General features: G+C 41.6%; 2 protein-coding genes across 3 annotated transcripts in view; one reads left to right on the plus strand and one right to left on the minus strand.

The window, feature by feature from the left end:
• The window catches only part of LOC131102048 (solute carrier family 66 member 2), a 40,188-nt gene extending 16,921 nt beyond the window's left edge, over positions 1-23,267 (plus strand). For both annotated transcript variants that reach the window (XR_009119389.1, XR_009119390.1), the window contains 4 exons: positions 10,359-10,595; positions 11,570-11,691; positions 14,650-14,758; positions 23,116-23,267. The gene's annotated coding sequence lies outside the window, so the exon portion shown is untranslated. The remainder of the gene's footprint in view (positions 1-10,358; positions 10,596-11,569; positions 11,692-14,649; positions 14,759-23,115) is intronic.
• Positions 32-12,250, minus strand: kcng2 (potassium voltage-gated channel, subfamily G, member 2). The gene is made up of 3 exons (XM_058047519.1): positions 11,956-12,250; positions 8,555-9,410; positions 32-2,583 (listed from the first exon to the last, which is right to left on the minus strand). The coding sequence occupies exons 2-3, from the start codon at positions 9,332-9,334 to the stop codon at positions 1,771-1,773; spliced, it is 1,593 nt and encodes a 530-aa protein (XP_057903502.1). The 5' UTR covers positions 9,335-9,410; positions 11,956-12,250; the 3' UTR covers positions 32-1,770.
• Positions 23,268-24,836: the final 1,569 nt, after the last annotated feature.

Below are 24,836 nucleotides of genomic sequence, written 5' to 3' on the forward strand. Positions count from 1 at the left end.
TATATATATATATATATATAATTAGGGTGCATGAAAAAACACAATTATTGAATTTTGATATGGCTGGGTACTAAAAGTGTTCCAATATATGTAGAAACAACACATACAAAATATTTTCCCAATACATGATTATTTAGGGGTGCCACCATACATCTGTTTTTGTGGAATAAAATGGTGAACAGTGCTCACTGGTCGCCATGGAGATTTGAGGTCAGCAAAGACTCTGAGGTGATCTTTATGTTTTTGTTGGTATTTATACTCCTATTACATATTACTAGCAAATTTGTGGTTCTGTCTTTGTAATTTGAATGATTTGTAGTCATAAATAATAATAACAATAAAACATATATTTACTTTGATAACCCTATAGAAAATGATGCTGTATAGAAGTTCATTGTACTCAACATTTCCAGGTCAACTTTTTTAGATTAGACAATTAGACTAGAAATTGCACATTTTCTGAAATTTTACAAAAGTTTGTGTGAGGTGGCACCTCTAAATCTCAATGGATTTCCTCAAAACTTTGCAAAAGACATTTTTATGTTCATTAGAAAAAAAATGAAATAAAAATTTCCCATTCAAATTTGATACACCCTAATATATATATATATACTATTTTTGCACCGTATGATGACTTATATCTACATAGTGGCATATATTTTGATACATTCACTTACAGGTAAATATTGTCAATATATTGGCTTATACTGTAAGTCATTATTACGGTAAAGCAGTGCTTCTCAAATAGAGGGGGAGGCAAGGTGTTCAGTCTGTACAGTACAGGTAAATAATTAGATCACTTTCTCAGTAGTATTTCAAATAAGGGGTGGGGGTTTGCAAAAACATTTCTGTCCCCACTGCATGACAAAAATAATTGGGAACCACTGCCGTAACTTTTTAACTCTAAAGGTCACTAGAAAAAGACGTACATGTCCATATACTATATGCATGTGGTTCTCGAATTGTGATGTAAGTCACTCACACTGTACACAAAACATACTATAAAATACAGTAATAAAACACTTAATACAAGAATTCACCACTACAGTGCAGAATGAGGAGGAATGATGAGAGGACAATTAAGTTTGCTGATGTTGTTTTGACGTGGTTTGACCGACAATAGCCTGTTTTGTTGATGGACCATCTGTTTATTATTCGTACTTTGTCTGTGCATGTAATTTGTTCTTTTAAAGTGCATTACTTCTTAAAGGAGTCATGCGTTACGGACCAAATTAATAAATTCCTGGACACCCATATGTAACCACGGAACGCTGTAAACGGAGGACCACCTGTGTCTGCATATATGCGGAATGTAACTGTCTCGTCTTCCCTCATGTGTTCCGTCCAATGGAGTGCAGACGGTGTGTGTAGAGTCCGTCTTTTTGTCGTTTCCCCGTCAACCTAATTTCCCAACAGACTGCCGAAGCCCTTTCATTGTGGTTGTGTTCGTGTGTTCTTATAATTAGCTTGGCACACTTCATACACCGAATGAGACTGTCAGAGACGGGGAATGGAAATGAAAGGACATCAATAATTGTGATAAACGGCACACACTCTGTCTTTCCGCTTCACACAATACCATGTCAAATATTTAGCGTTAGCTTCAACCGGATGCTCGCATTTAAGTCTTTTTCTTCCTCATCTCCTCGAATGTTTGAGAGCGTTGAGTCGTTCATTAGCCGTGACTCTCAAGTCAAGTTTGAGCAACACGCTGGTGCATTTTCACGCAAAGCTAAAGTTGAGTTTCAGGTTCTGAAGCCCGTGGAGCCGCTAAGTTTGGACGGGCGCTCTGTGAGGAGCCATGGACTTCCTCCGCTGCACAGACGAGACCACAGCCTCCGTGGCGGCGTGATAGCTGTCCATCTCCTGCGAGTCTTCACTGTTCTGTGACTTGGTGCTGTCCTGCGAGTCCGGCTTCTGCCTCAGGGCTCGGTTCTGTTCCTCCTTCAGTTCCACATAGGAGCGTGAGAAGGTGTGAAAGATGGACGTGACTGGGAAGGCCATAAGGAGGATGCCGCTCAAGATGCTGCTGAGCGCCACCACCTGACCGGGGATGCTGCGGGGCACCATGTCGCCGTAGCCCACCGTCGTCATGGAGATGACGGCCCACCAGTAGCTCCCGGGGATGCTGGTGAACTCCTGCTTGGCGCCTAACTCGCTCTCGGCGAGAAACACCAGCGGTGAGAAGAGCGCCATGGCCACACACAGGAAGAGCAGCAGCAGGCCAAGCTCCCGCGTGCACCTCCTCACCGTCAGTCCGAGCGTCTGCAAACCCAACGAGTGGCGAGCGAGCCTCATCACGTAGAAGATCCTCAGGGCTCGCAGGACGCGGAGGACCAGCCCCACCTTCTCAAGGTAGTTGTTTCCCGAACCCGCCGGTTTGCCGCCCACAGACAACGAATCCACGATGAGGGTGATGTAGTATGGCAGGATAGCCACCACGTCGATGATGTTGAGAGGCGTTCGCAGGAACGTGCACTTGCTCTGAGTCTGGATGAAGCGCAGCATGAACTCCAGGGAGAACCACGCCACGCACACCGTCTCCAACACGAAGATATTGTAGCATCGCTGGGAGCACTCCCCCTGCAGACACAAACCTCAAGTAAGTCACCACACAACAGAATAATTCCATGCACTAGGATTGGCTTTAAAAGGCGTTGTTTTTTATGGAAATTAATGCCATATTGATCGGCGCATCCCTTATTGGCATAGTTTTTTTCAATGTACAAAGTGTAATAATATACTTATTGCTGTTCAACTCATGACCTGGGGTCTTCCTTGTCCTTTAAATCAGTGTTTTTCAACCTTTTTTGAGCCACGGCTAGTTTTTTTTACATTGGAACACATCACTAAGTCTATAGGAGGAACGAGCTAGGTGTTGCCACACGGACCGATATTACATTGCTCTGCCAGTCTTTACACCACAGACACTCCACAGTAGCCATGTTTACATGAGGAGTTTTTCTCTTTCCGAATGACTTTTCCGGAAACAATGGTTTACATGGAAAGGAATATTCCAATCTCTTGTCTACATGCGTCGCTATAATCAACCAGAATAGTCAATAGGGCATGCCCAGTAAAGCATACATAAACATCAACATCACGTGATACCGACTTCCCCGAGTTGTTCTTTCACTTGTTGGAATAACTCCGTATTGCCAGTTTTTCGTCTGTCCAGTCTGGAAATTTAGTTTGAATCAAAAACAAACTTTCCGTATCAGTCCAGTGCCGATTGCTGGCCTCCATTTTTAAAACTGAAGAACATCTCGATCTGCGTGTTACGTCATATCTGAGCATGCGATATGATAAATTTAACCAGGACAGGATCAAATTCAATCTTGCTAATATTTTCTAATTCAACTCGGTACATGTTTTATATAGATATATATTTTCTTTTGACTTATGGACTTATGAATGGCGTATAGAAGGGTTTAGATTCTGTTCCACAGATGGCGCTAATGTACACGAAAGCTGCTTGCCAACCGCCAATAAACAACAGAAGAAGAAAAATGCACCCTGACAACTTTCCGTGTGAGCGTGTACAAGATACCTCAGTCGAATTGGGGAAAGGAATATTCCACCCCTGTTAATCCGATTATATATTCATTCGGATTGGCACTATTCTTTCGGAATGAGGCGTATACAAAGGTTAAATTCTTTCCGTTTTGAGCAAATAAACCAAATGCAATTGGAATATTTGGGTCCACGTATACGTGGATATTGACATAATATTTGCAAATGATGATTAATAAATGTTAATTATAAAAAGTGATATTGGATAATTCCTCACGGCACACCTGACAATTTCTCAAGGCACACTAGTGTGCCACGGCACAGTGGTTGAAAATCACTGCTTTAAATAAAGGTGCAATCACCTGACACAATGAATGCATGTACTGCCGCTCTGTATTGAAATATTCCGCTTACTAATCAACCTTATTCTTTTTCTTTTTTTCCTACCAAGGCCTCTGTAACAGTGTTCATAAATATTTGAGGCAATAATTACCAGATTGTTTGGTTATTAAGTCCACGTCGGCCCTGAAGCAGAGTGAAAAGAAATAACATTCTTTTGATCTTCATGCATCTCAACCTTCTGTAGCTCTTATTACAAAAATAAATAAATATATATATATATATATATATATATATATATCCTATTCCTTTTTCAATCTGCTGCCTATAAACTGTTTGCTTGCATAGCACACACAATTCCCAGTGCAGAATCCAATCACTCAGGTTTACAAACCTCGGTGCATGCATGCTACCTAAAAGCCTGTGTAGCTTTTATGTATTGTTCCGCTGGCTGCTTTACTTGGGCCAATGTGTTTATGAGCCATGTTCGCTTTATTTTATTGTCTCTCTTTGCCATTATAGCCATGACAAAATCCCACAATGGTCCGTGGACCTTTTGTGCTGATGGAAATAAATCTGTTTTACTTTGGCTGTAGCAGTGAAGAGCGGACAAGAAGTCCAAATGATCCCCCTCCGTGATAGATGATAGATGACACTTCTTCCTTAAGAGTGAACGGCTGTCTAAGTCTCAGTCAGTGGAAATGAAGGATGTGTGACGTCTTTTCTGCACGCATGACAAAAATCCTGACATTCAGCGGCCTAGTGATGATCTATGGTTCTAGTTTTGGAGACCTCAAAGTGAGTGGGGATTTACCGCCAAAGGAGGTTGGAAGGAGATAAATGTAGCAGCGCTTCTAATGATGCTCACGTGAACACAGTGGAACGTTCCAGTGGAATAAAATGACCTGTTTAATTCTCTCTTCATCCACAGAGAGTGGACAGAGGACTGTCAAATGTGTGCTAATGCTCGAAATGGAATAGCCATTAGATGAGAGGGACAGGCTTAAGTGCCCGTCATCGGCCTCGGCTCCACTGTCTCCACATGACAGGGTCAGATGGGTCGTGATCAAAAGCCCTTTCTGGGTTCCTCAACATCACAATTAAATTTAAGATTTTTCATTTTTTTGATGGCACTCGGTAAGGGCGCTGGGACCTGAACCTTATCCAGTATGCAGTGAGGCATGCTGGGTTTCTTTTTATTCATTCATTCATTTTCTACCGCTTTTCCTCACAAGGGTCGCGGGGGTGCTGGAGCCTATCCTAGCTGTCTTCGGGCGAGAGGCGGGGTACACCCTGGACTGGTCGGTTTCTTTTTATATTACACATTTTGGCGAAATGAACTTTAATTGGAATTGTATATAATTATAACATAGTAGTACATTCCACTGTATTTACAATTGTTTTATTTTTGTTATTTCGATATTCAGATTATTGCTTTTAGCTGATTACCTGGAGCGTTGCTTGCCACACACACAGGAAATAGTTACCTTGAGGACTAAATATATATGTTCATAAATACTTAAGTTCTGTACACTGTATGTCTGTGTAATGTCATTAAGATTGATACATTATTTCCTGTAGGGAACCATCTAAAAAAGAATGAATGGGGGCGATCCGCTGGGGAGAGTCAGTCAGTTAAGTAGTTAGTGCTTAACCTGGCGAGGACATATATAAAGTGAGATGAAAATATAACCTCTTTGGAGGAGGTGATATGTTTAAGTGGCGTAGCTATAACAGCTTGTTACATGACACTACTTTACATACATTATCATATTTCACACACTTGACAACAACAACAACAACAACACAGGAGCCACAAGGTCACACAACGCAACATAAGCGCACGCCGTGGTTTGCCTCCTGCGAGTGAGGAAGTGATGGTTTCATTAACGCAGGGAGGATCTGCACTAATGTAAAACCCTGCCTGCCTATCAAGCCTAATGGATGCTCTGTAATGGCGCTGGGGGGGGGGCGGGAGAGGGTGTAAGTGGGCAGGCCCTGGGTGGAAGGAAAGAGACTCTGTCATTAACACAAACCATGTTGGGTCCAATTGCATGAAAACTGCTTGGCGGTGGCGAGGGTGCAGCAAGTGTCTCCTAACATGGTAACAACAATCCATGCCGTCTGGCACCACAACATCGCTTTGTGGGAATCAAACAATACCACCGTCTTGTTTACCCTGCGAGAGAAAGTTTACTTTAGGTGGATTAGTCTGCATAAACAGGACTTCAACAACTGGCGTGACAATGACTGTAAACTACAAGTAACACACGCTTAAAGGGCCAGCGTCACAATTTTAAACCAAGGTATCTGCTTAACAGATAAGATAATCTTATATGGTGTCATATAATGGGTCAAAGTTTTAAAAAAATATGTTTTTAGACCGGCGGCACAGTGTTCTAGTGGTTAGCGCGCAGACCTCACAGCTAGGAGGCCAGGGTTCAATTCCACCCTCGACCATCTCTGTGTGGAGTTTGCATGTTCTCCCCGTGCATGCGTGGGTTTTCTGCGGTTTTCTGCGGAATGTGAGTGTGAATGGTTGTTTGTCTATATGTGCCCTGTGATTGGCCGGCGACCAGTCCAGGGTGTACCCCGCCTCTCGCCCGAAGACAGCTGGGATAGGCTCCAGCACCCCCCACGACCCTCGTAAGGAAAAGCGGTAGAAAATGAATGAATTAATGTTTTTAGACGAGCTGCAGTACATGCAGAATGCTGCTGCTCGAGTCCTGACTAGAACAAGGAAACATGACCATATAAGTCCAGTGCTTAGATTTCTGCCCTGGCTTCCAGTCGACTTTAAAACATCTGTGTTTGCGTACAAGTCTCTTAATGGCCTTGCAGCAAAGTACATCTCTGACATGTAAGATCCACAAAAACCATCTCGGGCTCTTGGAGGTTCAAGGAGTGTATCCTGAGGGTGCGTCAGGATAACTTTTTTCCACTCTATTATAATGTCAGACATTAGTGACTGGAATAGTAGCTCTCATATGTATTTCAATATGTTTTGGCTAATAATACACCACAGTCTTTATTATTTCTGAAAAACCGTGATATGGAGTGATAATAGCAGGTTGATATTGCGCCGGACGACTGTATAGCGGTATAAAAGGTCAGTTATGAAATAGCCAAATACTGTTGCACTTTAGGTGTCTTCATTGGTTGTCGCCAATCATCCACAAGCCTTAAAGTCACCATTAAAGATGACACAAGACATAGCATTAATTTGAAGCCAAGATAAGAAATTCACTTCAGCTAATCCTCACTCCGCTTTGATTCTTGATGAAAACCACTTCATCTCTTACTTGATGAGACATTGGGTTGTTTCCTTTAATCTGCTTATTAAATGAATTAGTTGACTAAGGGGAATTAGTGTGATAAAGGTGAGCCTCAAGAGGGGCAACATGCCTGTTTTGGTCACCAACTATGACAGCGTTGAGATAAAACCTAAGTAGAAAAGAGTTTTCTCACCTACGGTATTTGGGATAATAAGATTTAAATGTATGGATTAACACTTCGTTTATATAACCATCATGTTATATAAGAACACGTGCTATAAAGGCACAAAAATCCCAAAATGGAGAAACCACAATCTATTTTCCCCTACTGTGACCGCGTGGTTGTTTACCCGTCTTTGTGTTGCCTCTATAGAGTGCGTTTGCAGGGGGGGCTCTCGAGGTGGCAGCGAAAGCGGCGGAGGCACAATAACGCCGTTCACAAGAAGCCCCCGTGTCCCTGCGCCTGTGTCTCTTGTCAAGATGATTTACACTGAAGCGCGGGAACGCTCGCTGCTACTGTACGTGGGCTGCTGCATCAACATAATCATAATTCTACTGTAGCAGCATGCATCCCTAAGGCTGGCCTGCTAAAACAGGGAACCCACTTAGGACCCACTGTTTGTTTTTGGAAATGATTTAGTAGGTGGTAGGTGCTTTCTTCCCTTATTGGGAGCTCCAGGAAACACCAATATGCCGACAATTAGGGGCAGAAGTGATTGAATTATACTTTTTTTTCCAACAACTTTGTAAACGAGGGAACTTATTTCAAAGCAGTGTTAACTACTTTTCCACCAAGTTAGTATCGTTTTGTTGATCACTCTCATTCATTCATTTTCTACCGCTTATCCTAATGAGGGTCACGGGAGTGCTGGAGCCTATCCCAGCTGTCTTCTGGTGAGAGGCTGGTGGCCAGCCAATCACAGGGCACATATAGACAAACAACCATTCACACTCACATTCATACCTATGGACAATTTGGAGTCGCCAATTAACCTAGCATGTTCTTGGAATGTGGGAGGAAACCGGATTACCCGGAAAAAAGCTTCCAAGATCGCATGAGATCGGGCGTTCTCAGGGTGCGATCACTCTCAAAGAAGTGAAATTGTGTTTCGAGACTTGGTCGTCATATGAATCAAAATGGAGTGCTATTGCGCTGCCTAGACGGCTCCACTGAACACACCGGGGACGCAACAAGTGGATTACCTTGACTCGCAGCCCAACTATTGTGCCGCCTTAGATGGGCTGCGATGGGGGTCAAAATGGGAATTAAGCACTGAACACACCGAGAACTCAGATAGCTCTCAATAGTTTTGCTTTCACAAAAATCATCAGACTGGACTTCTGAGGAAGTGAATTGGAGCCTCAGGTGCCGCTGGTGAGATATTTCTTTGTTTTTTTTTCTGTCCTGTGAAATCGAGTGAACTCACCCTCTCTTCCTCCTCTCTGAGGTCGGGCATGGTGCTCACACACAGCGTCACAGCCGTGATGGCCACAAACAACACCGACAGACAGGCGAAGATCTTCCCGGGGATCCCAGAATGAGGGTTCTCCACCATGTCCCTCAGTCTTCGCATGCACCCCCCCGTGGGGTTCTCCTCTGCGATGCTCCCCAGCTGCTGGTTCTCCTCGCAGGACTGCGGTGAGGTGAGCTCGGCCTCCTCCTCCTCCAGCCTCTGCAGCTCCTTGTACTCTTCCTGGCGGAGGCGCAGCTTCCTCAGGCAGCACCAGTCCAGGTTGTTCTCCTCCACGCCCCAATAGAGCAGCTCCTCCTGGAAGGACAGGGCGCACATCTCCCTGAGGAGCCGCAGCTTCCCCGCCGCCAGGAAGGTCACGATGGTGCGGAAAGCCGAGGGGCTCCGGTCAAAGAAGAACTCATTGCGGGTGCCGTCGTAGTCGTCGCACACGTCCATGATCTCGGCTTCGTTACTGCAGCTGTGCAACTTCCCCAGCCTGGTCATGGGGAACTCCTGCAGTGTGGACCAGGGGATGCGGTACTTGATGCCACCCACGTTGATGATGGCCGCACCGTCGTCGCCGCCACTCCCGCCGTCTTGTTGGCGGGCCTGAGGTTTGAGGAGGAGCTGGGCCCGCTTGTAGAAGACACCCTTCTTGGAGGAGACCTCCTGGGGGTTCTCCACACGCTTGAAGTGGAAGGTGGTGAACTGGTGGTCAGTGCTGCCCGCCAGGAACGCTACCTCCTGGTACATGGCGGCCACTTTGCTTCACGAGGGAGGCGAGGAGGGCAGCGGCTTGTCAGCCATTCAGCAACAAGTCAGCATGTTTCTGTCACACAAGGAGGAAGACATTTCAATTCAACAAAGTTCTTTCCTCTTTCAGTCAAAATGGGGTGCAGTACTTGGTTGCCACCAGCGGAGGTGCTGTTGCATAAGATGTCTGGGCAGTGCTTGTAAATAATCTTCCTATATGTTCTTTAGTAGACTTTATTCCCATAATATTATAACTTTGTCCATAACTTCATTTTACAAAAATTTTGTTTTTTGTAATATTCTAAATCTTTAATATTTCACTCTTTTACTAAATTGACATTATTGTTCATTCCATCATATGGCTTTTCTCCATGATAATAACCAAATAACATTTTCTTTTGCTGGAATGTTAATGTTTAACTCGCGTAATGTATTTTCTTACCTATTTCTTCATCAAGTTGACATTGCTTAAGAAAGTGCATGCGTCTCATCAGTGCACAAAGTGAATGAAAAGCAAAGAAAGACGGTGAATAGCGTGCACAGGAAACATGCATTAGCCAAATGACGCTCCCTTCAAGGGCATGATGTCTATAATAGACTGTTTCCTAAAGACCTACAGAGAGCCTGATAATGCTGCTTATTGACAAACTGACCTAAAGAGTCTATAAAGACATAAAAGAAGTAATGGCAGCAAATGGGTGAGGTATAAGAAGAAGAAAAATACTCTGAAATCGCCATTTCCCCTTGGATGCACTTACTTCCTGGTACACACTGTGACAATAACAGCAATCACACTTGTTCTTTTTTTTTTCCTTGCTGGCTTTCCTGCACTCTACACAAGAAGGATCAAGCACGCACGTCGGTGAGGTTGCAGTGTCCTAACGCTTCTTTTATTTAAAGAGAGCATCTGGATGCACCACTGCAGAGTGCTTCTGACTGGTGATTGACAAGCCTTTCTAGGGACCCCAGGATAACTTGTGTCTAAGTCACCTTCCTTGTCTTGTCTCCTTTCAAACTAAACCAGCACAAGACGCGCATGCAGATTCCATTCAGGAGAGCGTATACGCATCACGCTGGAGTCTGGAACGACGACCCCCTGATGAGCTGCCAAACGGGGGCTGATTGGCCTTCATCACTCAAACATGAGGACGACTCCTTTTGGGTTGGAAAATGGCTGATGCAAAACGTCTGTCAAGTGCTGTAACAATCATAAGAGAGGCTACTCGGAATGACACACGAGGGCCTTTCACAATCTGGGGGGGTATGTGTTTTTTTTTTTTTTTCTAGTTATGAGAGTGCTAAAATATCAGTATGATGTAAACACCAACCACCATCAAACACATGCATGTGCTATTTTAGTGACAATAATAACACACTTTGTATTCTTATATTAAGCATTTAATCAACACCATCTTTAAACTCAGTGGCTATGAGGGTGGCACAGCGGTCGCGTGGTTAGTGCACAGACCTCACAGCTTGGAGACCAGGGTACAATTCCACCCTCGGCCATCTCTGTGTGGAGTTTGCATGTTCTCCCCGTGCATGCGTGGGTTTTCTCCAGGTACTCCGGTTTCCTCCCACATTCCAAAAACATGCTAGGTTAATTGATTGAAGGTTAATTGATTGAAGGTTAATTGGTGAGTCCAAATTGTCCATAGGTATGAATGTGAGTGTGAATGGTTGTTTGTCTATATGTGCCCTGTGATTGGCTGGCCACCAGTTCAGGGTGGACCCTGCCTCTCGCCCGAAGACAGCTGGGATAGGCTCCAGCACCCCTGCGACTCTTGTGAGGAAAATGCGGTAGAAAATGAATGAATGAATAATGATAAAAAGTTATTTTGAGTGTTTTCATAATTACAAAAAAATTATATTTTTCATAATGTTTTCTTAAAGTGTTTTGTATATGTATTTTTAAAATATTTTGTATAATAATCAGATATATTTGCTTATATATGCCGCCATGCAAGTACTAATTCTAAAGATACATTCATACTTTTATTTTAATATTGCATATGTGTATTGCATGTGTATTAAATTCATATTAAGATAATATTTGTATAACTATAGTGGCTCCATCCTTCCATTCATTTTTTATGCTGCTTATCCTCACTGGGGTTGTGGGGGAAAGCTGGAGCCTATCCCAGCTGGTCCCCAGCCAATGGCAGAGAAATATTTTTCATTACATTTGTTTAGATTTGAAGTTAACAAAATATGTTTGCTTTATTTCCTCCCCAGAGGACGACTAATTGTCTAAAGAAGAGGAAGGACACCTGAGCACATGCTGACACCACTTCTCACCTATGACCTCTCACCTATGACCTCCTGGTGTCCTCTCAACCCTCCCAGCTGAGGGAAGGGTGAGTATAATAGTGGCAATAGTATCCGTTGTTGGTTTGGTGACAGCCCCCCCCCTCACAGGAAGATATGATTATGATACAAAGTGTCCATGCAGGATATGATTCTAATGAAGTAAAAGTGTGATGAGGACACGACACCACCCACTAAGACATCACCCCGTGTGTCCACTCCATAAACGCTCCTCAAGCGAGCTTTTGAAGCGCGCCTTTTGAGTCGACTGATTGTGTTTTTCCCGCTCGTAAAATAGCAGTAAAACTACTTACCCGGCTCGCAGAGTCCGCGTCCATCTGTTCCAACGCGCCGTCCACAACACGCAGCATGCCGCCAAGTTTCCCACGCACACGCGCTGCGGGACGCGGCGAGCAGCGAATCCACCCAGATGCGCATTTTTACGCACACGTAACACTGCCAGAAAAAGGAAAAGAAGACGCTCCGCTAAATGCTGCACGCAAGAAAAGATGAAGTGTTTCTTCTCGGTCACATGGCTCCTCTTGGTGCGGGACTAATGGTGATGTGTGTGTTTTTGGGGGGAAGACAAATCCAGAGGTGATGCTTTCTCTCTCTGCCGTGCGTGTGTGTGCTTACAGTACAGCGTGACATCGTCAGGGGGAGTGTTTGCCTACCTACTACCTCACTGCGTGCATTACTTGTAGTCAACAACACAGAACTTGAATATTTAACCCCATGGAGTACATTGGTGTACTTCTTGTAGTGATATTACTACATACTATAGCATGGTAATGACACCAAGGGGTTCAACATGGAGGCTCACTGGGAACCTTCTGCTTTGTGTCTTTGATCTTTATCTGCTATTTTTATGTCATCGGAAAAATATAGAATGGCATCTCACATTCCACTCTCGGCCATCTCTGTGTGGAGTTTGCATGTTCTCCCGATGTGTGGGTTTTCTCCGGGTACTCCGGTTTCCTCCCACATTCCAAAAACATGCTAGGTTAATTGGCCACTCCAAATTGTCCATAGGTATGAATGTGAGTGTGAATGGTTGTTTGTCTATATGTGCCCTGTGATTGGCTGGCCACCAGTCCAGGGTGTACCCCACCTCTCGCCCGAAGACAGCTGGGATAGGCTCCAGCACACCCCGCGACCCTTGTGAGGAAAAAGCGGTAGAAAATGAATGAATGAATGAAATTGTCCATAGGTATGAATGTGAGTGTGAATGGTTGTTTGTCTATATGTGCCCTGTGATTGGCTGGCCACCAGTCCAGGGTGTAGCCCGCCTCTCGCCCCAAGACAGCTGGCATAGGCTCCAGTACCCCCTGCAATTCTCCTGAGGATAAGCGGTAGAAAATGAATGAATGAATGAATATGTCAGCATCAGTACTTCTAGTAACCAAGACCTCCATTATGGCCAAACTGTTACAGAAGGGGAAAAACTTTTGTTTTGCATTGGGGTTTTTTAAACAAAACCCAAAAATGTATCAATCTGCTTTAAAAGAGAAGAGTGTCACCTCTGTCAACACACCTCTAATAGCAAGGAAGTGTGCTCTCACATGACACTTGACACACATGACACAAATGACACTTCTGTCAACACCCCTCCGACGCCAAAAGTGTGTTTCCTATCTTTGAATGACAGGAGTGTCACTCCCGTCGACACAACTCCAATAATTTTTTTTTCTTCTTTATTTCGAACATCATCCAAAGCACAACAAACCAAACATAAATCAACGCAAATAAAAATACCTATGTACATATAAACATAGATTCCAACCTCATCCCAACAAAACATATATTATTCCTTGTCTACCAGAATGAAAACCCCACATCCAAGCACCCTCACCCAGCTTGAGGCACCCAACTACGTGCCAAGAGCAACCAGTTCATTACTAGTCATTGTATCGTACGTAGTCCAGTACAAAAGAAAGAAAGAATGAAACCACTCCAACTATACAGTCACCACACTAGTCATCACAAGCTAACATGGATATAAAAAAACATCAATATTATGGTAATTTTTCAGTGAGATTTAAAAATACATGTGAGAGAAAAAAGAAAAATATTTTTTAAAATACCTCAAATTAAATAATCACATTAGAGTCTTACTACTTCCCTATTGTCACTGTTATCCCAACTACAGTGTAATAGCAGTAATAGCAAGAATGTGTTCTTAAATAAACATGGCAGCAAAACTAGGTTTTCAGTCTTCCAACGACAGGAGTGTAAGTGCTGTCAGCACACCTCTTCAATGGCAGCAAAAATATATACAGTAAACCTCGGATATATCGGACTCGGATATATCGGAAATTCGCTCACAACGGACAGATAAAAAAGAACCAATTTTTCTGTAATGCATTTCCAATAAAAATTCATTGCATATATTGGATTTTTTAGAACAGATTTCGCCTATTTCGGACAAAATCTCCAGTCCCGTTCCAATGCATTTCCATTAAATTTCCCTCGCATATATCGGATGGCCGCATCGTGGCGCTCCGATTCGCCAAATCGTGACAGGCCGCTATACGACAGCGTTTGCAGCGTTGCCTGCGCGTCCAGGTACATTGGAAACATAGTCAAGGAAGTGCCTTTTTATAACGGATAAAATCCCATTTACGCATATACCGGATATAAATCGGATATATGCGTAAAACGGACATTTTCCGGTATACGCATATAACGGATTTCGCTTATATCGGACAAAACCAGTGGGAACAATTGAATCCGATATATCCGAGGTTTACTGTATATATTATAATAAATTAAATAAATTAATCAAATATAATATTATATTATATTATATATTATAATTAAATATAATAATATATTATTATATAATATATTATATGTTGTTGACTGGCAGCAAATATATATATTTTTTTTTCATCTTTTAATGACAGGAGTGTAAGTGCTGTCAACACACCTCTAATGGCAAGATTGTGTGTGGCCCCGTCATACATCAGCGTCATTCATATGATCTTCTCCTTTGGTTCCTCTGACAGGAAGAGGTCGTTGCGGGTGGTCGGTGCATCATATAGGTGAGCGGCTGTGGTCATCAATGTGGTAAACCCTCTCTGCCGACCTTGGATTAGGGCGGGATCTGGCCCCGAGGTGAGCATCTCATTAACGGCACAGGGGTCAGCCTGCCGCCAGCATTCACTCAGGTGGAGCCCTTGAGAAAGAAAAAAAGCATGTTTGAATAAAATCAAACAAAAAAATGCGATCGATATGTCTCGAGGAGAACATGCTGCTTTAAATCCCTCTGCAGTGTTTGGATTTAAATTGGACGGGTGGGAAATTTAATCAACAACACACAATTCCCTCACGGAGCACAAACGAGCGGAGATGTTTTGATGTTGCGGGACGCACAATGTGCAAAACCAATCATAAGAGGAGGAAGTGGAGAAACTAGTAGAAAAGGTTGTCAGCTTTTGTTGGAGGTGAGATGATGAAGTCAAAGTTTATTGACCGTTCGGCTGAGGCAGCGTATTTGTCCAAATGTCATTCATCAATGTCACATGCTAGCGCCGTGTGGCTAATCACAGCCTCATTCTTATCAGGCGACACGCTGCTGATTACAGAAAGTCATCCACAACGTGCTGCATCCCGGTGTGCCGTCGGAGCCGTGCTCGTTGGAGCCGTGCTCGTTGGAGCCGTGCTCGTTTCCGCTTTGTATTTGTTCTTTGTTATAAATGAAAGCCCCAAAATAGCTGCCTGACGCAGGGCGGTTGAATTAAATATGATTTTACACAACAAGCCTGGAATGAGGAGTTGATGGAGTCAGACAGGAAGTGGCTGGAGGCCGCCATCCTGCGAGAGGCAGTTTCTCCATCCCACCTCATGGCTCCTGGAGGGGACGTTAGAGCGACTTTCCTCTGTTCATTCAGAAATCCAATTACATTTGACCACTTTTAAGGATACTTGGACTCTTGGTTTTAAATCCCAGCCGCTTCTGTTACTTTGGTTCCTTACGCGTGTTAAATACTTCAGCATTGCGGTGCGTTGCGTGTCAAATATAAAGTAAATTAAAAGCTGCAGTTGGCGCCATGTTTCCACTGGATCACTGCGTACCTTATTTTTTATTTATGAAACGTCTAATCAAGTAACCTTGAGATGAATAAATAACATGTCGTCACATAAGGCAGCTGCAGCCTCACTTGCCGCCTTCGCCTTAGTTTTTGGCGCAGATAACAAGAGTGACAGGATAACTGTGTGTGAGCTCTGCCTAGCAACAAGTGGCCGGGAGAAAGAATGCCGGCCTTTCTGGACATGATGATGATGAATGGACCATTAGGATGAGTCAAATGAAGCTCCTGTGGCTAGCTCTAATAATGTCTCTGGAGTTGGACGCTATTGGCAGCTTGTTCTCCCGTGGGACGCATTGACTTTAAAGTATACCATCGCCGAACCAGGGTCACGAGGGATGATTACCACCATCACCTTTCATCCACAAAGTGACAAAAACACCCTTAACATGTACGTAGTACGTACTCTCTGGTTCTACCATATCTTACTTATTGTGTGGAAATATGGGCTAATAACTATAAAAGCAATCTTCACTCGCTAAATGTACTGCAAAAAAGGTCAGTAAGGATAATTCATAATGCCGGCTACAGAGAACATACTAACTCCTTACTTCTAAAATCACAAATACTTCAACTTGCTGATATAGTTCATCTTCAAACAGCTAAAATAATGCATAAGGCTAAAAATAACCAATTAGCTAAAAATGTCATCCAATACTTCTCTGCGAGAGAGGAGAAATATGATCTCAGGGAAGAAGTACATTTGAAACACTTCTATGCTAGGACTACGTTATGCTAGCCATAGCATTTCAGTATGTGGAATCAAACTATGGAATGGATTGAGTAAGGACCTCAAACAATGCACAACGATGAGCCAATTCAAGAAACAATACAAGCAGTTGATGTTTGCTAAATACAAGGATGAAGAGTCTTGAACCAGTCATGATGTGCTATATATATATCACTATATTGACACTTACTATGGTACACATTATATCATTGGATGCTCATATCACCTCCTATTTCGGTACGTGACAAAAAATAAATAAATAAACTTAAACTATATAAGGAAAGCAGGAAGTGAACAAATGTAACAGTTACTGATTGTAAAAGTACCAGATGGAGGGGTAGGATTTAATAAGCTTTGCTTCTTCCTACTCCTTTTGGACATGTGGAACTGTGAACTGATTATGGGATGCACTCAATTGTAATCTGATGCATGTTCAAATGAAATTAAACCATTACCATTACCATTACAAACCTTCAATGAACCTGACGATGGGATGAGTGAAAGGTTTGACACCATGCTTTCACTTCCTGGGGGTGTCCCAAAACCCGTGTCCATGGGGTGTGTTATTTTTTAACACTTTGTATTTTATTTTATTGAAGAAATGAGTAAATAAACCCTTCCAGCCACTGCTGAGGAAGCGTTGTATTAAACTATTTTATAATGTGTTGCATTATATTGCATCACATTGAATGCATGGTGTTTACTGCTAGGCTACGTATAAACATGACATTATATTCAGGACAAACAATAAAGCCTATTCCTTCACTCTGCAGCCGGACCAAATTCTTGAACCAGTCAGGAAGTGCTATATATATCACTATATCGACACTTACTATGGTACCCATTATGTCATTGGATGCTCATATCACCTCCTACTTTGGTACGGGACAAAAATTAAAAAAAACAAAAACCATAAACTGTATTATGGAAAGCAGGAAGTGAACAAATGTAACAGTTACTGATTGTAAAAGTACCAGATGGAGGGGTAGGATTTAATAAGCTTTGCTTCTTCCTACTCCTTTTGGACATGTGGAACTGTGAACAGGAGTGACTCTCCGGTTTTACAGAAAGAAAACAAATGCATTTGAACTCCCGCTTTGCCAAATATGGCGAGAATGCTAACCGTGCAACACAACCAGGAAGTCTGTTGCATTCCAAATTAGTAAGCACCTGCAAAAAGGTCCCCTGATTGTGCTTAGAAGCCTAAAAAAACTATGCTTTTTTCTTCCAAAATTCCACTTGGCAGCCTATTGTGTACACAAGAACCTCAATGAAGCTGTTCTGGTGCCATTGGGAAAAAAATGTGTCCCTTATTTCACTTTTTGATGGCGGCACAGCAAGACGCAGCAACACAAATAGTCACAAAGGCATGATGGGAAACCTTTTACTGCACTTCCATTTGGGAAAGAAAGACCCCAGAATGAGACATTGGTGACTGAAAATGATTTTAAAAATAATATTTCAAATCATTTTTCCTCCATCCTCCATCACTATTAGATAATGACTGGTTTAGCACTCCAGTGATGAACGCATTACATCCATTGTGCAGACTTTTGGATTTGTTCCTCCTTAAATGTCATCAGGCGGCTCAGAAGCGGGAAGTGGGCGCAGGAAGTATCCCATGGAGGTGTCCACTCACTCGAGGCTTGATTGACACGCTCTTATATGCGTTCTTACAGTACGCGCCTTTATTCTGGTGGCGGCGCCCACGTGAATTAGAAATTCAAATCAGCGCGAAGGAAGAAAGAAATGTGTGCCTCGGTGATCTCAGCGGTGCTTTTCAGAGCAACATTTCTCTTTATTGGCTTCCTCAGGTGGACCAGGGCTTGCTTGGCTTTTCTTGTGCCTCCCCGTCGCCCCACTCCTCCTCTACCCCACCTCCAATGCATCTCCCCTTTTATGTGATCACATCTTCCTCACAAAGCTATCACTGATGGAACTGGCTTAATGACGCCTGACCCGGCGCGTACGGGGGAGAATTACATTTGTTTTGATGGCAAATGTCACGCATGAAAACTAAAGGAGCAGTCCGATGAGATCACTTCAGTTTGCAGCCAGCGTATTGTCATCTCCATCCAAGGCCACCAAACTAAACAAAAATCACACTAGAGGTGTGCTGTCATTTAAAATAAATGACTTCCTGTGCTGCATTTCCTGTCATTTGTTGACAGAAGACTAACAACTCTGTCACTTCCTCATTCATGGAAAAGTCACACAGTCTTATCAATACAGGTGTGTTGACAGAAGTGACCATCCTGTTATTTAACAATTGATGCTGCCCAGGGGCGTCACTAGGGTCTGAGGACAGGGGGGGCTTAGCCCTCTGGAGATGCACAGGATATGAATCAGAATGTATGTATGACATGTACAGTATGACAGAATGTAGTAGACATTAAAAAAAATCCAAAAAACAAATAACGAACAAGAACCGGGATATAACTTTCCCACTTTTGGACAGATTTTATTTTATTTTATTTTATTTTATTTTATTTTATTTTATTTTATTTTATTTTATTTTATTTTATTTTATTTTATTTTATTTTATTTTATTTTATTTTAAATGTACACAAGTACACACAATCTACACTGCAAAACCGCTGCTCAAGCTCTGCAACTGTTCTGTCCAGGGGACAGTGATCAATTATGTAATTATGCAATTATGTTATTATATTATTAATTAGCCGATTATTATTACTGTCATCATTATTCTTCTGATTATTACTATCAATCAATCAATCACTCAAACTTTATTTGTAGAGCACTTTTCATACATAGAATGTAGCACAAAGTGCTTTACATGTTAAAAAAAAAAGAAAGACAACAAGACACATATACACACAGACTTGCACAGACACACACACACACACACATAAGAAGTTTACTAAGTTAGTACTAAGTAGTAGGCTAGTATTAGCCTGCTTATTGGCTTCCTTATTAGCCTGCTTTTGCCCAATTATATATATAAAATTCATATAAAATATAAGAGATTTTTTTTGTAAAAAAAAACAAATCAATAAAAAATAAAAAAAAATCAATAAAAAATATCACATTATTTAGGGGGACTGAAGCCACCCCCCCTAAAATAAGCCTAAAGATGCTGCCCCTTTCGTGTAAAAAGTCTTTCCATTTGAGATTCGATGACTGGAGTGGCACTCCTAACATTTGTTGACAAGAGCAACACTCCTGGATTTCCTGTAGACTGGAATTTAAAAGAATGCAGTCTTCCCATTAGGTTTGGTCGGAACTGGTTTGAACTGTTCGGAACCAGTTTCAACTGTTTCAAATCGATCAGAGCCGGTTTGACCCGGTCTAAACTGGTCTAAACTGAAAGAGCAGCCAGCCAGTAAAAGGCTGTAAAATGCAGCATCAGCCTCATTGAAGTCAGTCAATACAGTAAAAGGTGCAGTTGTTGTTGTTTGGCTTGACTAGCATTCCAGCCAACCAGGATTGCCTTAGTTGTCTCTAAGGCAATCAGCACAGAGCACGACTGCAGCAATAAGCCCAAGACCACAAAAAGCCACTTCCTGATTAATTAAGCCATTTCCCGCAGACACGAGAGGGCACACGGGGGCTCCCATTTTAGCCCGCGGCCTGAGCCCTTTATGAGGCCTGTAAATCAACATGGCGCAGATGTGTAATTTTTACAAAGTTAAAAATATTTTTTTTATAATCGTTATTAGAGAAGATGACGAACGGCCCTGCCGGGAAAAATTCATCAAAAGAATTTGGTCCTGCTGCAGAGTGAAGAAATAGGCTTTATTGTTTGTCCTAAATATAATGTCATGTTTATACGTAGCCTAGCAGTAAACACCATGCATTCAATGTGATGCAATATAATGCAACACATATATAAAATAGTTTAATACAACGCTTCCTCAGCAGTGGCTTGAAGGGTTTATTTACTTATTTCTTCAATAAAATAAAATACAAAGTGTTAAAAAATAACACACCCCATGGACACGGGTTTTGGGACACCCCCAGAAAGTGAAAGCATGGAGTCAAACCTTCCACTCAGCCCATCGTCAGGTTCATTGAAGGTTTGTAATGGTAATGGTAATGGTTTAATTTCATTTGAACATGCATCAGATTACAATTGAGTGCATCCCATAATCAGTTCCCAGTTCCACATGTCCAAAAGGAGTAGGAAGAAGCAAAGCTTATTAAATCCTACCCCTCCATCTGGTACTTTTACAATCAGTAACTGTTACATTTGTTCACTTCCTGCTTTCCTTATATAGTTTAAGTTTATTTATTTATTTTTTGTCACGTACCGAAATAGGAGGTGATATGAGCATCCAATGACATAATGTGTACCATAGTAAGTGTCAATATAGTGATATATATAGCACATCATGACTGGTTCAAGACTCTTCATCCTTGTATTTAGCAAACATCAACTGCTTGTATTGTTTCTTGAATTGGCTCATCGTTGTGCATTGTTTGAGGTCCTTACTCAATCCATTCCATAGTTTGATTCCACATACTGAAATGCTATGGCTAGCATAACGTAGTCCTAGCATAGAAGTGTTTCAAATGTACTTCTTCCCTGAGATCATATTTCTCCTCTCTTGTAGAGAAGTATTGGATGACATTTTTAGCTAATTGGTTGTTTTTAGCCTTATGCATTATTTTAGCTGTTTGAAGATGAACTATATCAGCAAGTTGAAGTATTTGTGGTTTTAGAAATAAGGAGTTAGTATGTTCTCTGTAGGCGGCATTATGAATTATCCTTACTGACCTTTTTTGCAGTACATTTAGCGAGTGAAGATTGCTTTTATAGTTATTAGCCCATATTTCCACACAATAAGTAAGATATGGTAGAACCAGAGAGCAATAAAGAGTGTGGAGTGATTTCTGATTGAGAACAAATTTTGCTTTGTTCAATACTGAAATATTTCTGGCCACCTTATGTTGTATATTTGTAATATGAGGTTTCCAGCTCATATTTTCATCTATTGTGAAAATAGAAATGTATTTTCGTTCACCCTTTCAATGTCCACAGCGTCTATTTGTATTTGCTGGTGCGTGTCTCAATACTTTTGTCCACATTTGATTCCCCACCATAATAATAATAATCTCATCCTCTTTCTGTGCTGTTTGGGAAGAATCCCTCTTATGTAAACACGGGCGGCACCTCACATCTTACTTTGATGTTTGAAAAATATGCAAAGTGTGAGGATGGACAAGAAGAGAGAGAGAGGGTGTCGTATTTCTGGCTGAGCGGAAATGAGCTGAGTTGTGGGATTGTGATTAATATTGTCAGCGGTGAATGACTGAGGAGGGGAGCTGACATGATGTCAACGTCGTCACCGGATGGCCTCCTTCCTTCATTCACATTTCATTGTACAAAACATCTCCATGAACGGGAAAGTGGATATTCCTGATAGTCTTGCCATCAGTGGAGTGGAACTCCTGTCATTTGCATAAAGAAAACATTTCATTTGGCTGCCTCGTTTACTGGACAATCGGAGGACGATCTGTCATGTTTTGGCAGCAGCTCCTGAAATACAGCAGTCGTGCTCCTGTCGAATAGACGATCTTTGTTTTTGCTATGTGTAATTCTATGTGTCTATGTCTATGTGTGTGAAACTAAGTGTGTAGGTCTATGTGTAATTCTATGTGCCTATGTCTATGTGTGTGAATCTACGTGTGTTGATCTATGTGTAATTCTATGTGTCTAGGTCTATGTGTGTGAATCTAAGTGTGTAGATCTATGTGTAATTCTATGTGTCTAGGTTTATGTGTGTGAATCTGTATGTATATCTATGTGTATTTCTGTGTCAAAGTCAATGATATCTATGTGCCTATGTCTATGTGTGTGAATCTATGTATGTGTAATTCTATACGTTTAGGTCTATGTGTGTGAATCTATGTGTGTAGATCTATGTGTATTTCTATGTGTCTAGGTCCGTGTGTGAATCTGTCTGTAGATGTATGTATGTATTTTAATGTGTCTAGGTCCATGTGTGAATCTATGTGTGTAGATCTATGTGTATTTCTATCTATGTATGTATCTATGTATTTCTATCTAGATCTACGTATGTGTACATGTGTATGCCATTTTTGGGTTTTTGTCAAAAATTGGCGCCTTCAAACAATGGAATTTTATGCTATTTTTGGGTGCTTCCAGGGCCCCTCTTAACTTCTTTTGTGTGAAGTTTCCCCTGTTTTTTTGACCAGAAAAGTGCATCAGAAGAAAGTTGAAACCCCCCCCCAAAAAGACATTTTTGTCAAAAATCAGGGCCCTCAAACAGTGGCATTTCATGCCTTTTTTGGGTGCTTCTGGGGCCCTTGTTGCCTGTGTGTGAGGTTTCTACTTTTTTGACCAGAAAAGTGCATTAAAAGAAAGTTGAAAAAAACAAAAACAACGACATAACAACCCTTTATGATTTTTGTCAAAAATCTGCTTCTGGGGCCCCTGTTAAGTGTGTGTGAGGTTTCCTCTGTTTTTTGTACTATACCATGTGTGAATCTATGTGTATATGTATGTATGTATGTATGCATGTCTGTACGTATGCATGTCTTATGTATGTATGTATGTATGTATGTATGTATGTATGTATGTGTGTGTGTAAGTTGTCATGGCCCCTGCCGCCAGGTTGTGTTGCTGATGCCCCACCCTCTCTCTTCTCTCTTTTGCCCTCTCTCTCCAGGTTACTGCAGGACATGGAGTAGGTGGTAATACGGTCACCTCCTCCTGGCCTGGGGGAGACCTTGGCAGCCTAACAACCTTGACCTGAGGACACAAGGGGGACAGAGCTTGGCTGGAGTTGAAGGCTGTGTTGAGCAATTTGTGGCAATAAATGTTGGCATTGTTTGGTCTGGCTCGGTCTCTTGACACAAAAATACACATAGATCTACACACATAGATTCACACACATAGACCTAGACACATAGATATCATTGACCTTGACACAGAAATACACGTAGATATACACGCATAGATTCACACACATAGACCTAGACACATAGATTTACACATAGATCTACACACTTAGATTCACACACATAGACCTAGACACACAGATATCATTTACCTTGAACGGAAATACACATAGATATACATGCATAGATTCACACACATAGACCTAGACACATAGAATTACACATAGAGTTAAACACATAGATTCACACACATAGACCTAGACACATAGATATCATTTACCTTGACATGGAAATACACATAGATCTACACGCATAGATTCACACACATAGACCTAGACACATAGATTTACACATAGATCTACACACATAGATACACACACATAGACCTAGACACATAGATATCATTTACCTTGACATGGAAATACACATAGATATACACGGATAGATTCACACACATAGACCTAGACACATAGATATCATTTACCTTGACACGGAAATACACATAGATATACATGCATAGATTCACACACATAGACCTAGACACATAGAATTACACATAGATCTACACACATAGATTCACACACATAGACCTAGACACATAGATATCATTTACCTTGATACGGAAATACACATAGATATACATGCATAGATTCACACACATAGACCTAGAAACATAGAATTACACATAGATCTACACACATAGATTCACACACATAGACCTAGACACATAGATATCATTTGCCTTGACATGGAAATACACATAGATCTACACGCATAGATTCACACACATAGACCTAGACACATAGATTTACACATAGATATACACGGATAGATTCACACACATAGATCTAGACACATAGATATCATTTACCTTGAACGGAAATACACATAGATATACATGCATAGATTCACACACATAGACCTAGACACATAGAATTACACATAGATCTACACACATAGATTCACACACATAGACCTAGACACATAGATATCATTTACCTTGACATGGAAATACACATAGATCTACACGCATAGATTCACACACATAGACCTAGACACATAGATTTACACATAGATCTACACACATAGATACACACACATAGACCTAGACACATAGATATCATTTACCTTGACATGGAAATACACATAGATATACACGGATAGATTCACACACATAGACCTAGACACATAGATATCATTTACCTTGACACGGAAATACACATAGATATACATGCATAGATTCACACACATAGACCTAGACACATAGAATTACACATAGATCTACACACATAGATTCACACACATAGACCTAGACACATAGATATCATTTACCTTGATACAGAAATACACATAGATATACATGCATAGATTCACACACATAGACCTAGAAACATAGAATTACACATAGATCTACACACATAGATTCACACACATAGACCTAGACACATAGATATCATTTGCCTTGACATGGAAATACACATAGATCTAC

The sequence above is a fragment of the Doryrhamphus excisus genome, chromosome 14 (genome assembly GCF_030265055.1).
Source record: "Doryrhamphus excisus isolate RoL2022-K1 chromosome 14, RoL_Dexc_1.0, whole genome shotgun sequence".
NCBI classification, from domain to species: domain Eukaryota; kingdom Metazoa; phylum Chordata; class Actinopteri; order Syngnathiformes; family Syngnathidae; genus Doryrhamphus; species Doryrhamphus excisus.

Bases quoted from the DNA above. Each gene is read 5' to 3' on its own strand.
- kcng2 (XM_058047519.1), bottom strand. From the start codon at position 9,334: ATGTACCAGGAGGTAGCGTTCCTGGCGGGCAGCACTGACCACCAGTTC. The intron at 2,584-8,554 runs GTGAGTTCACTC...TTGTGTCTGCAG, and splicing joins TCAGAGAGGAGGAAGAGAGG to GGGGAGTGCTCCCAGCGATG.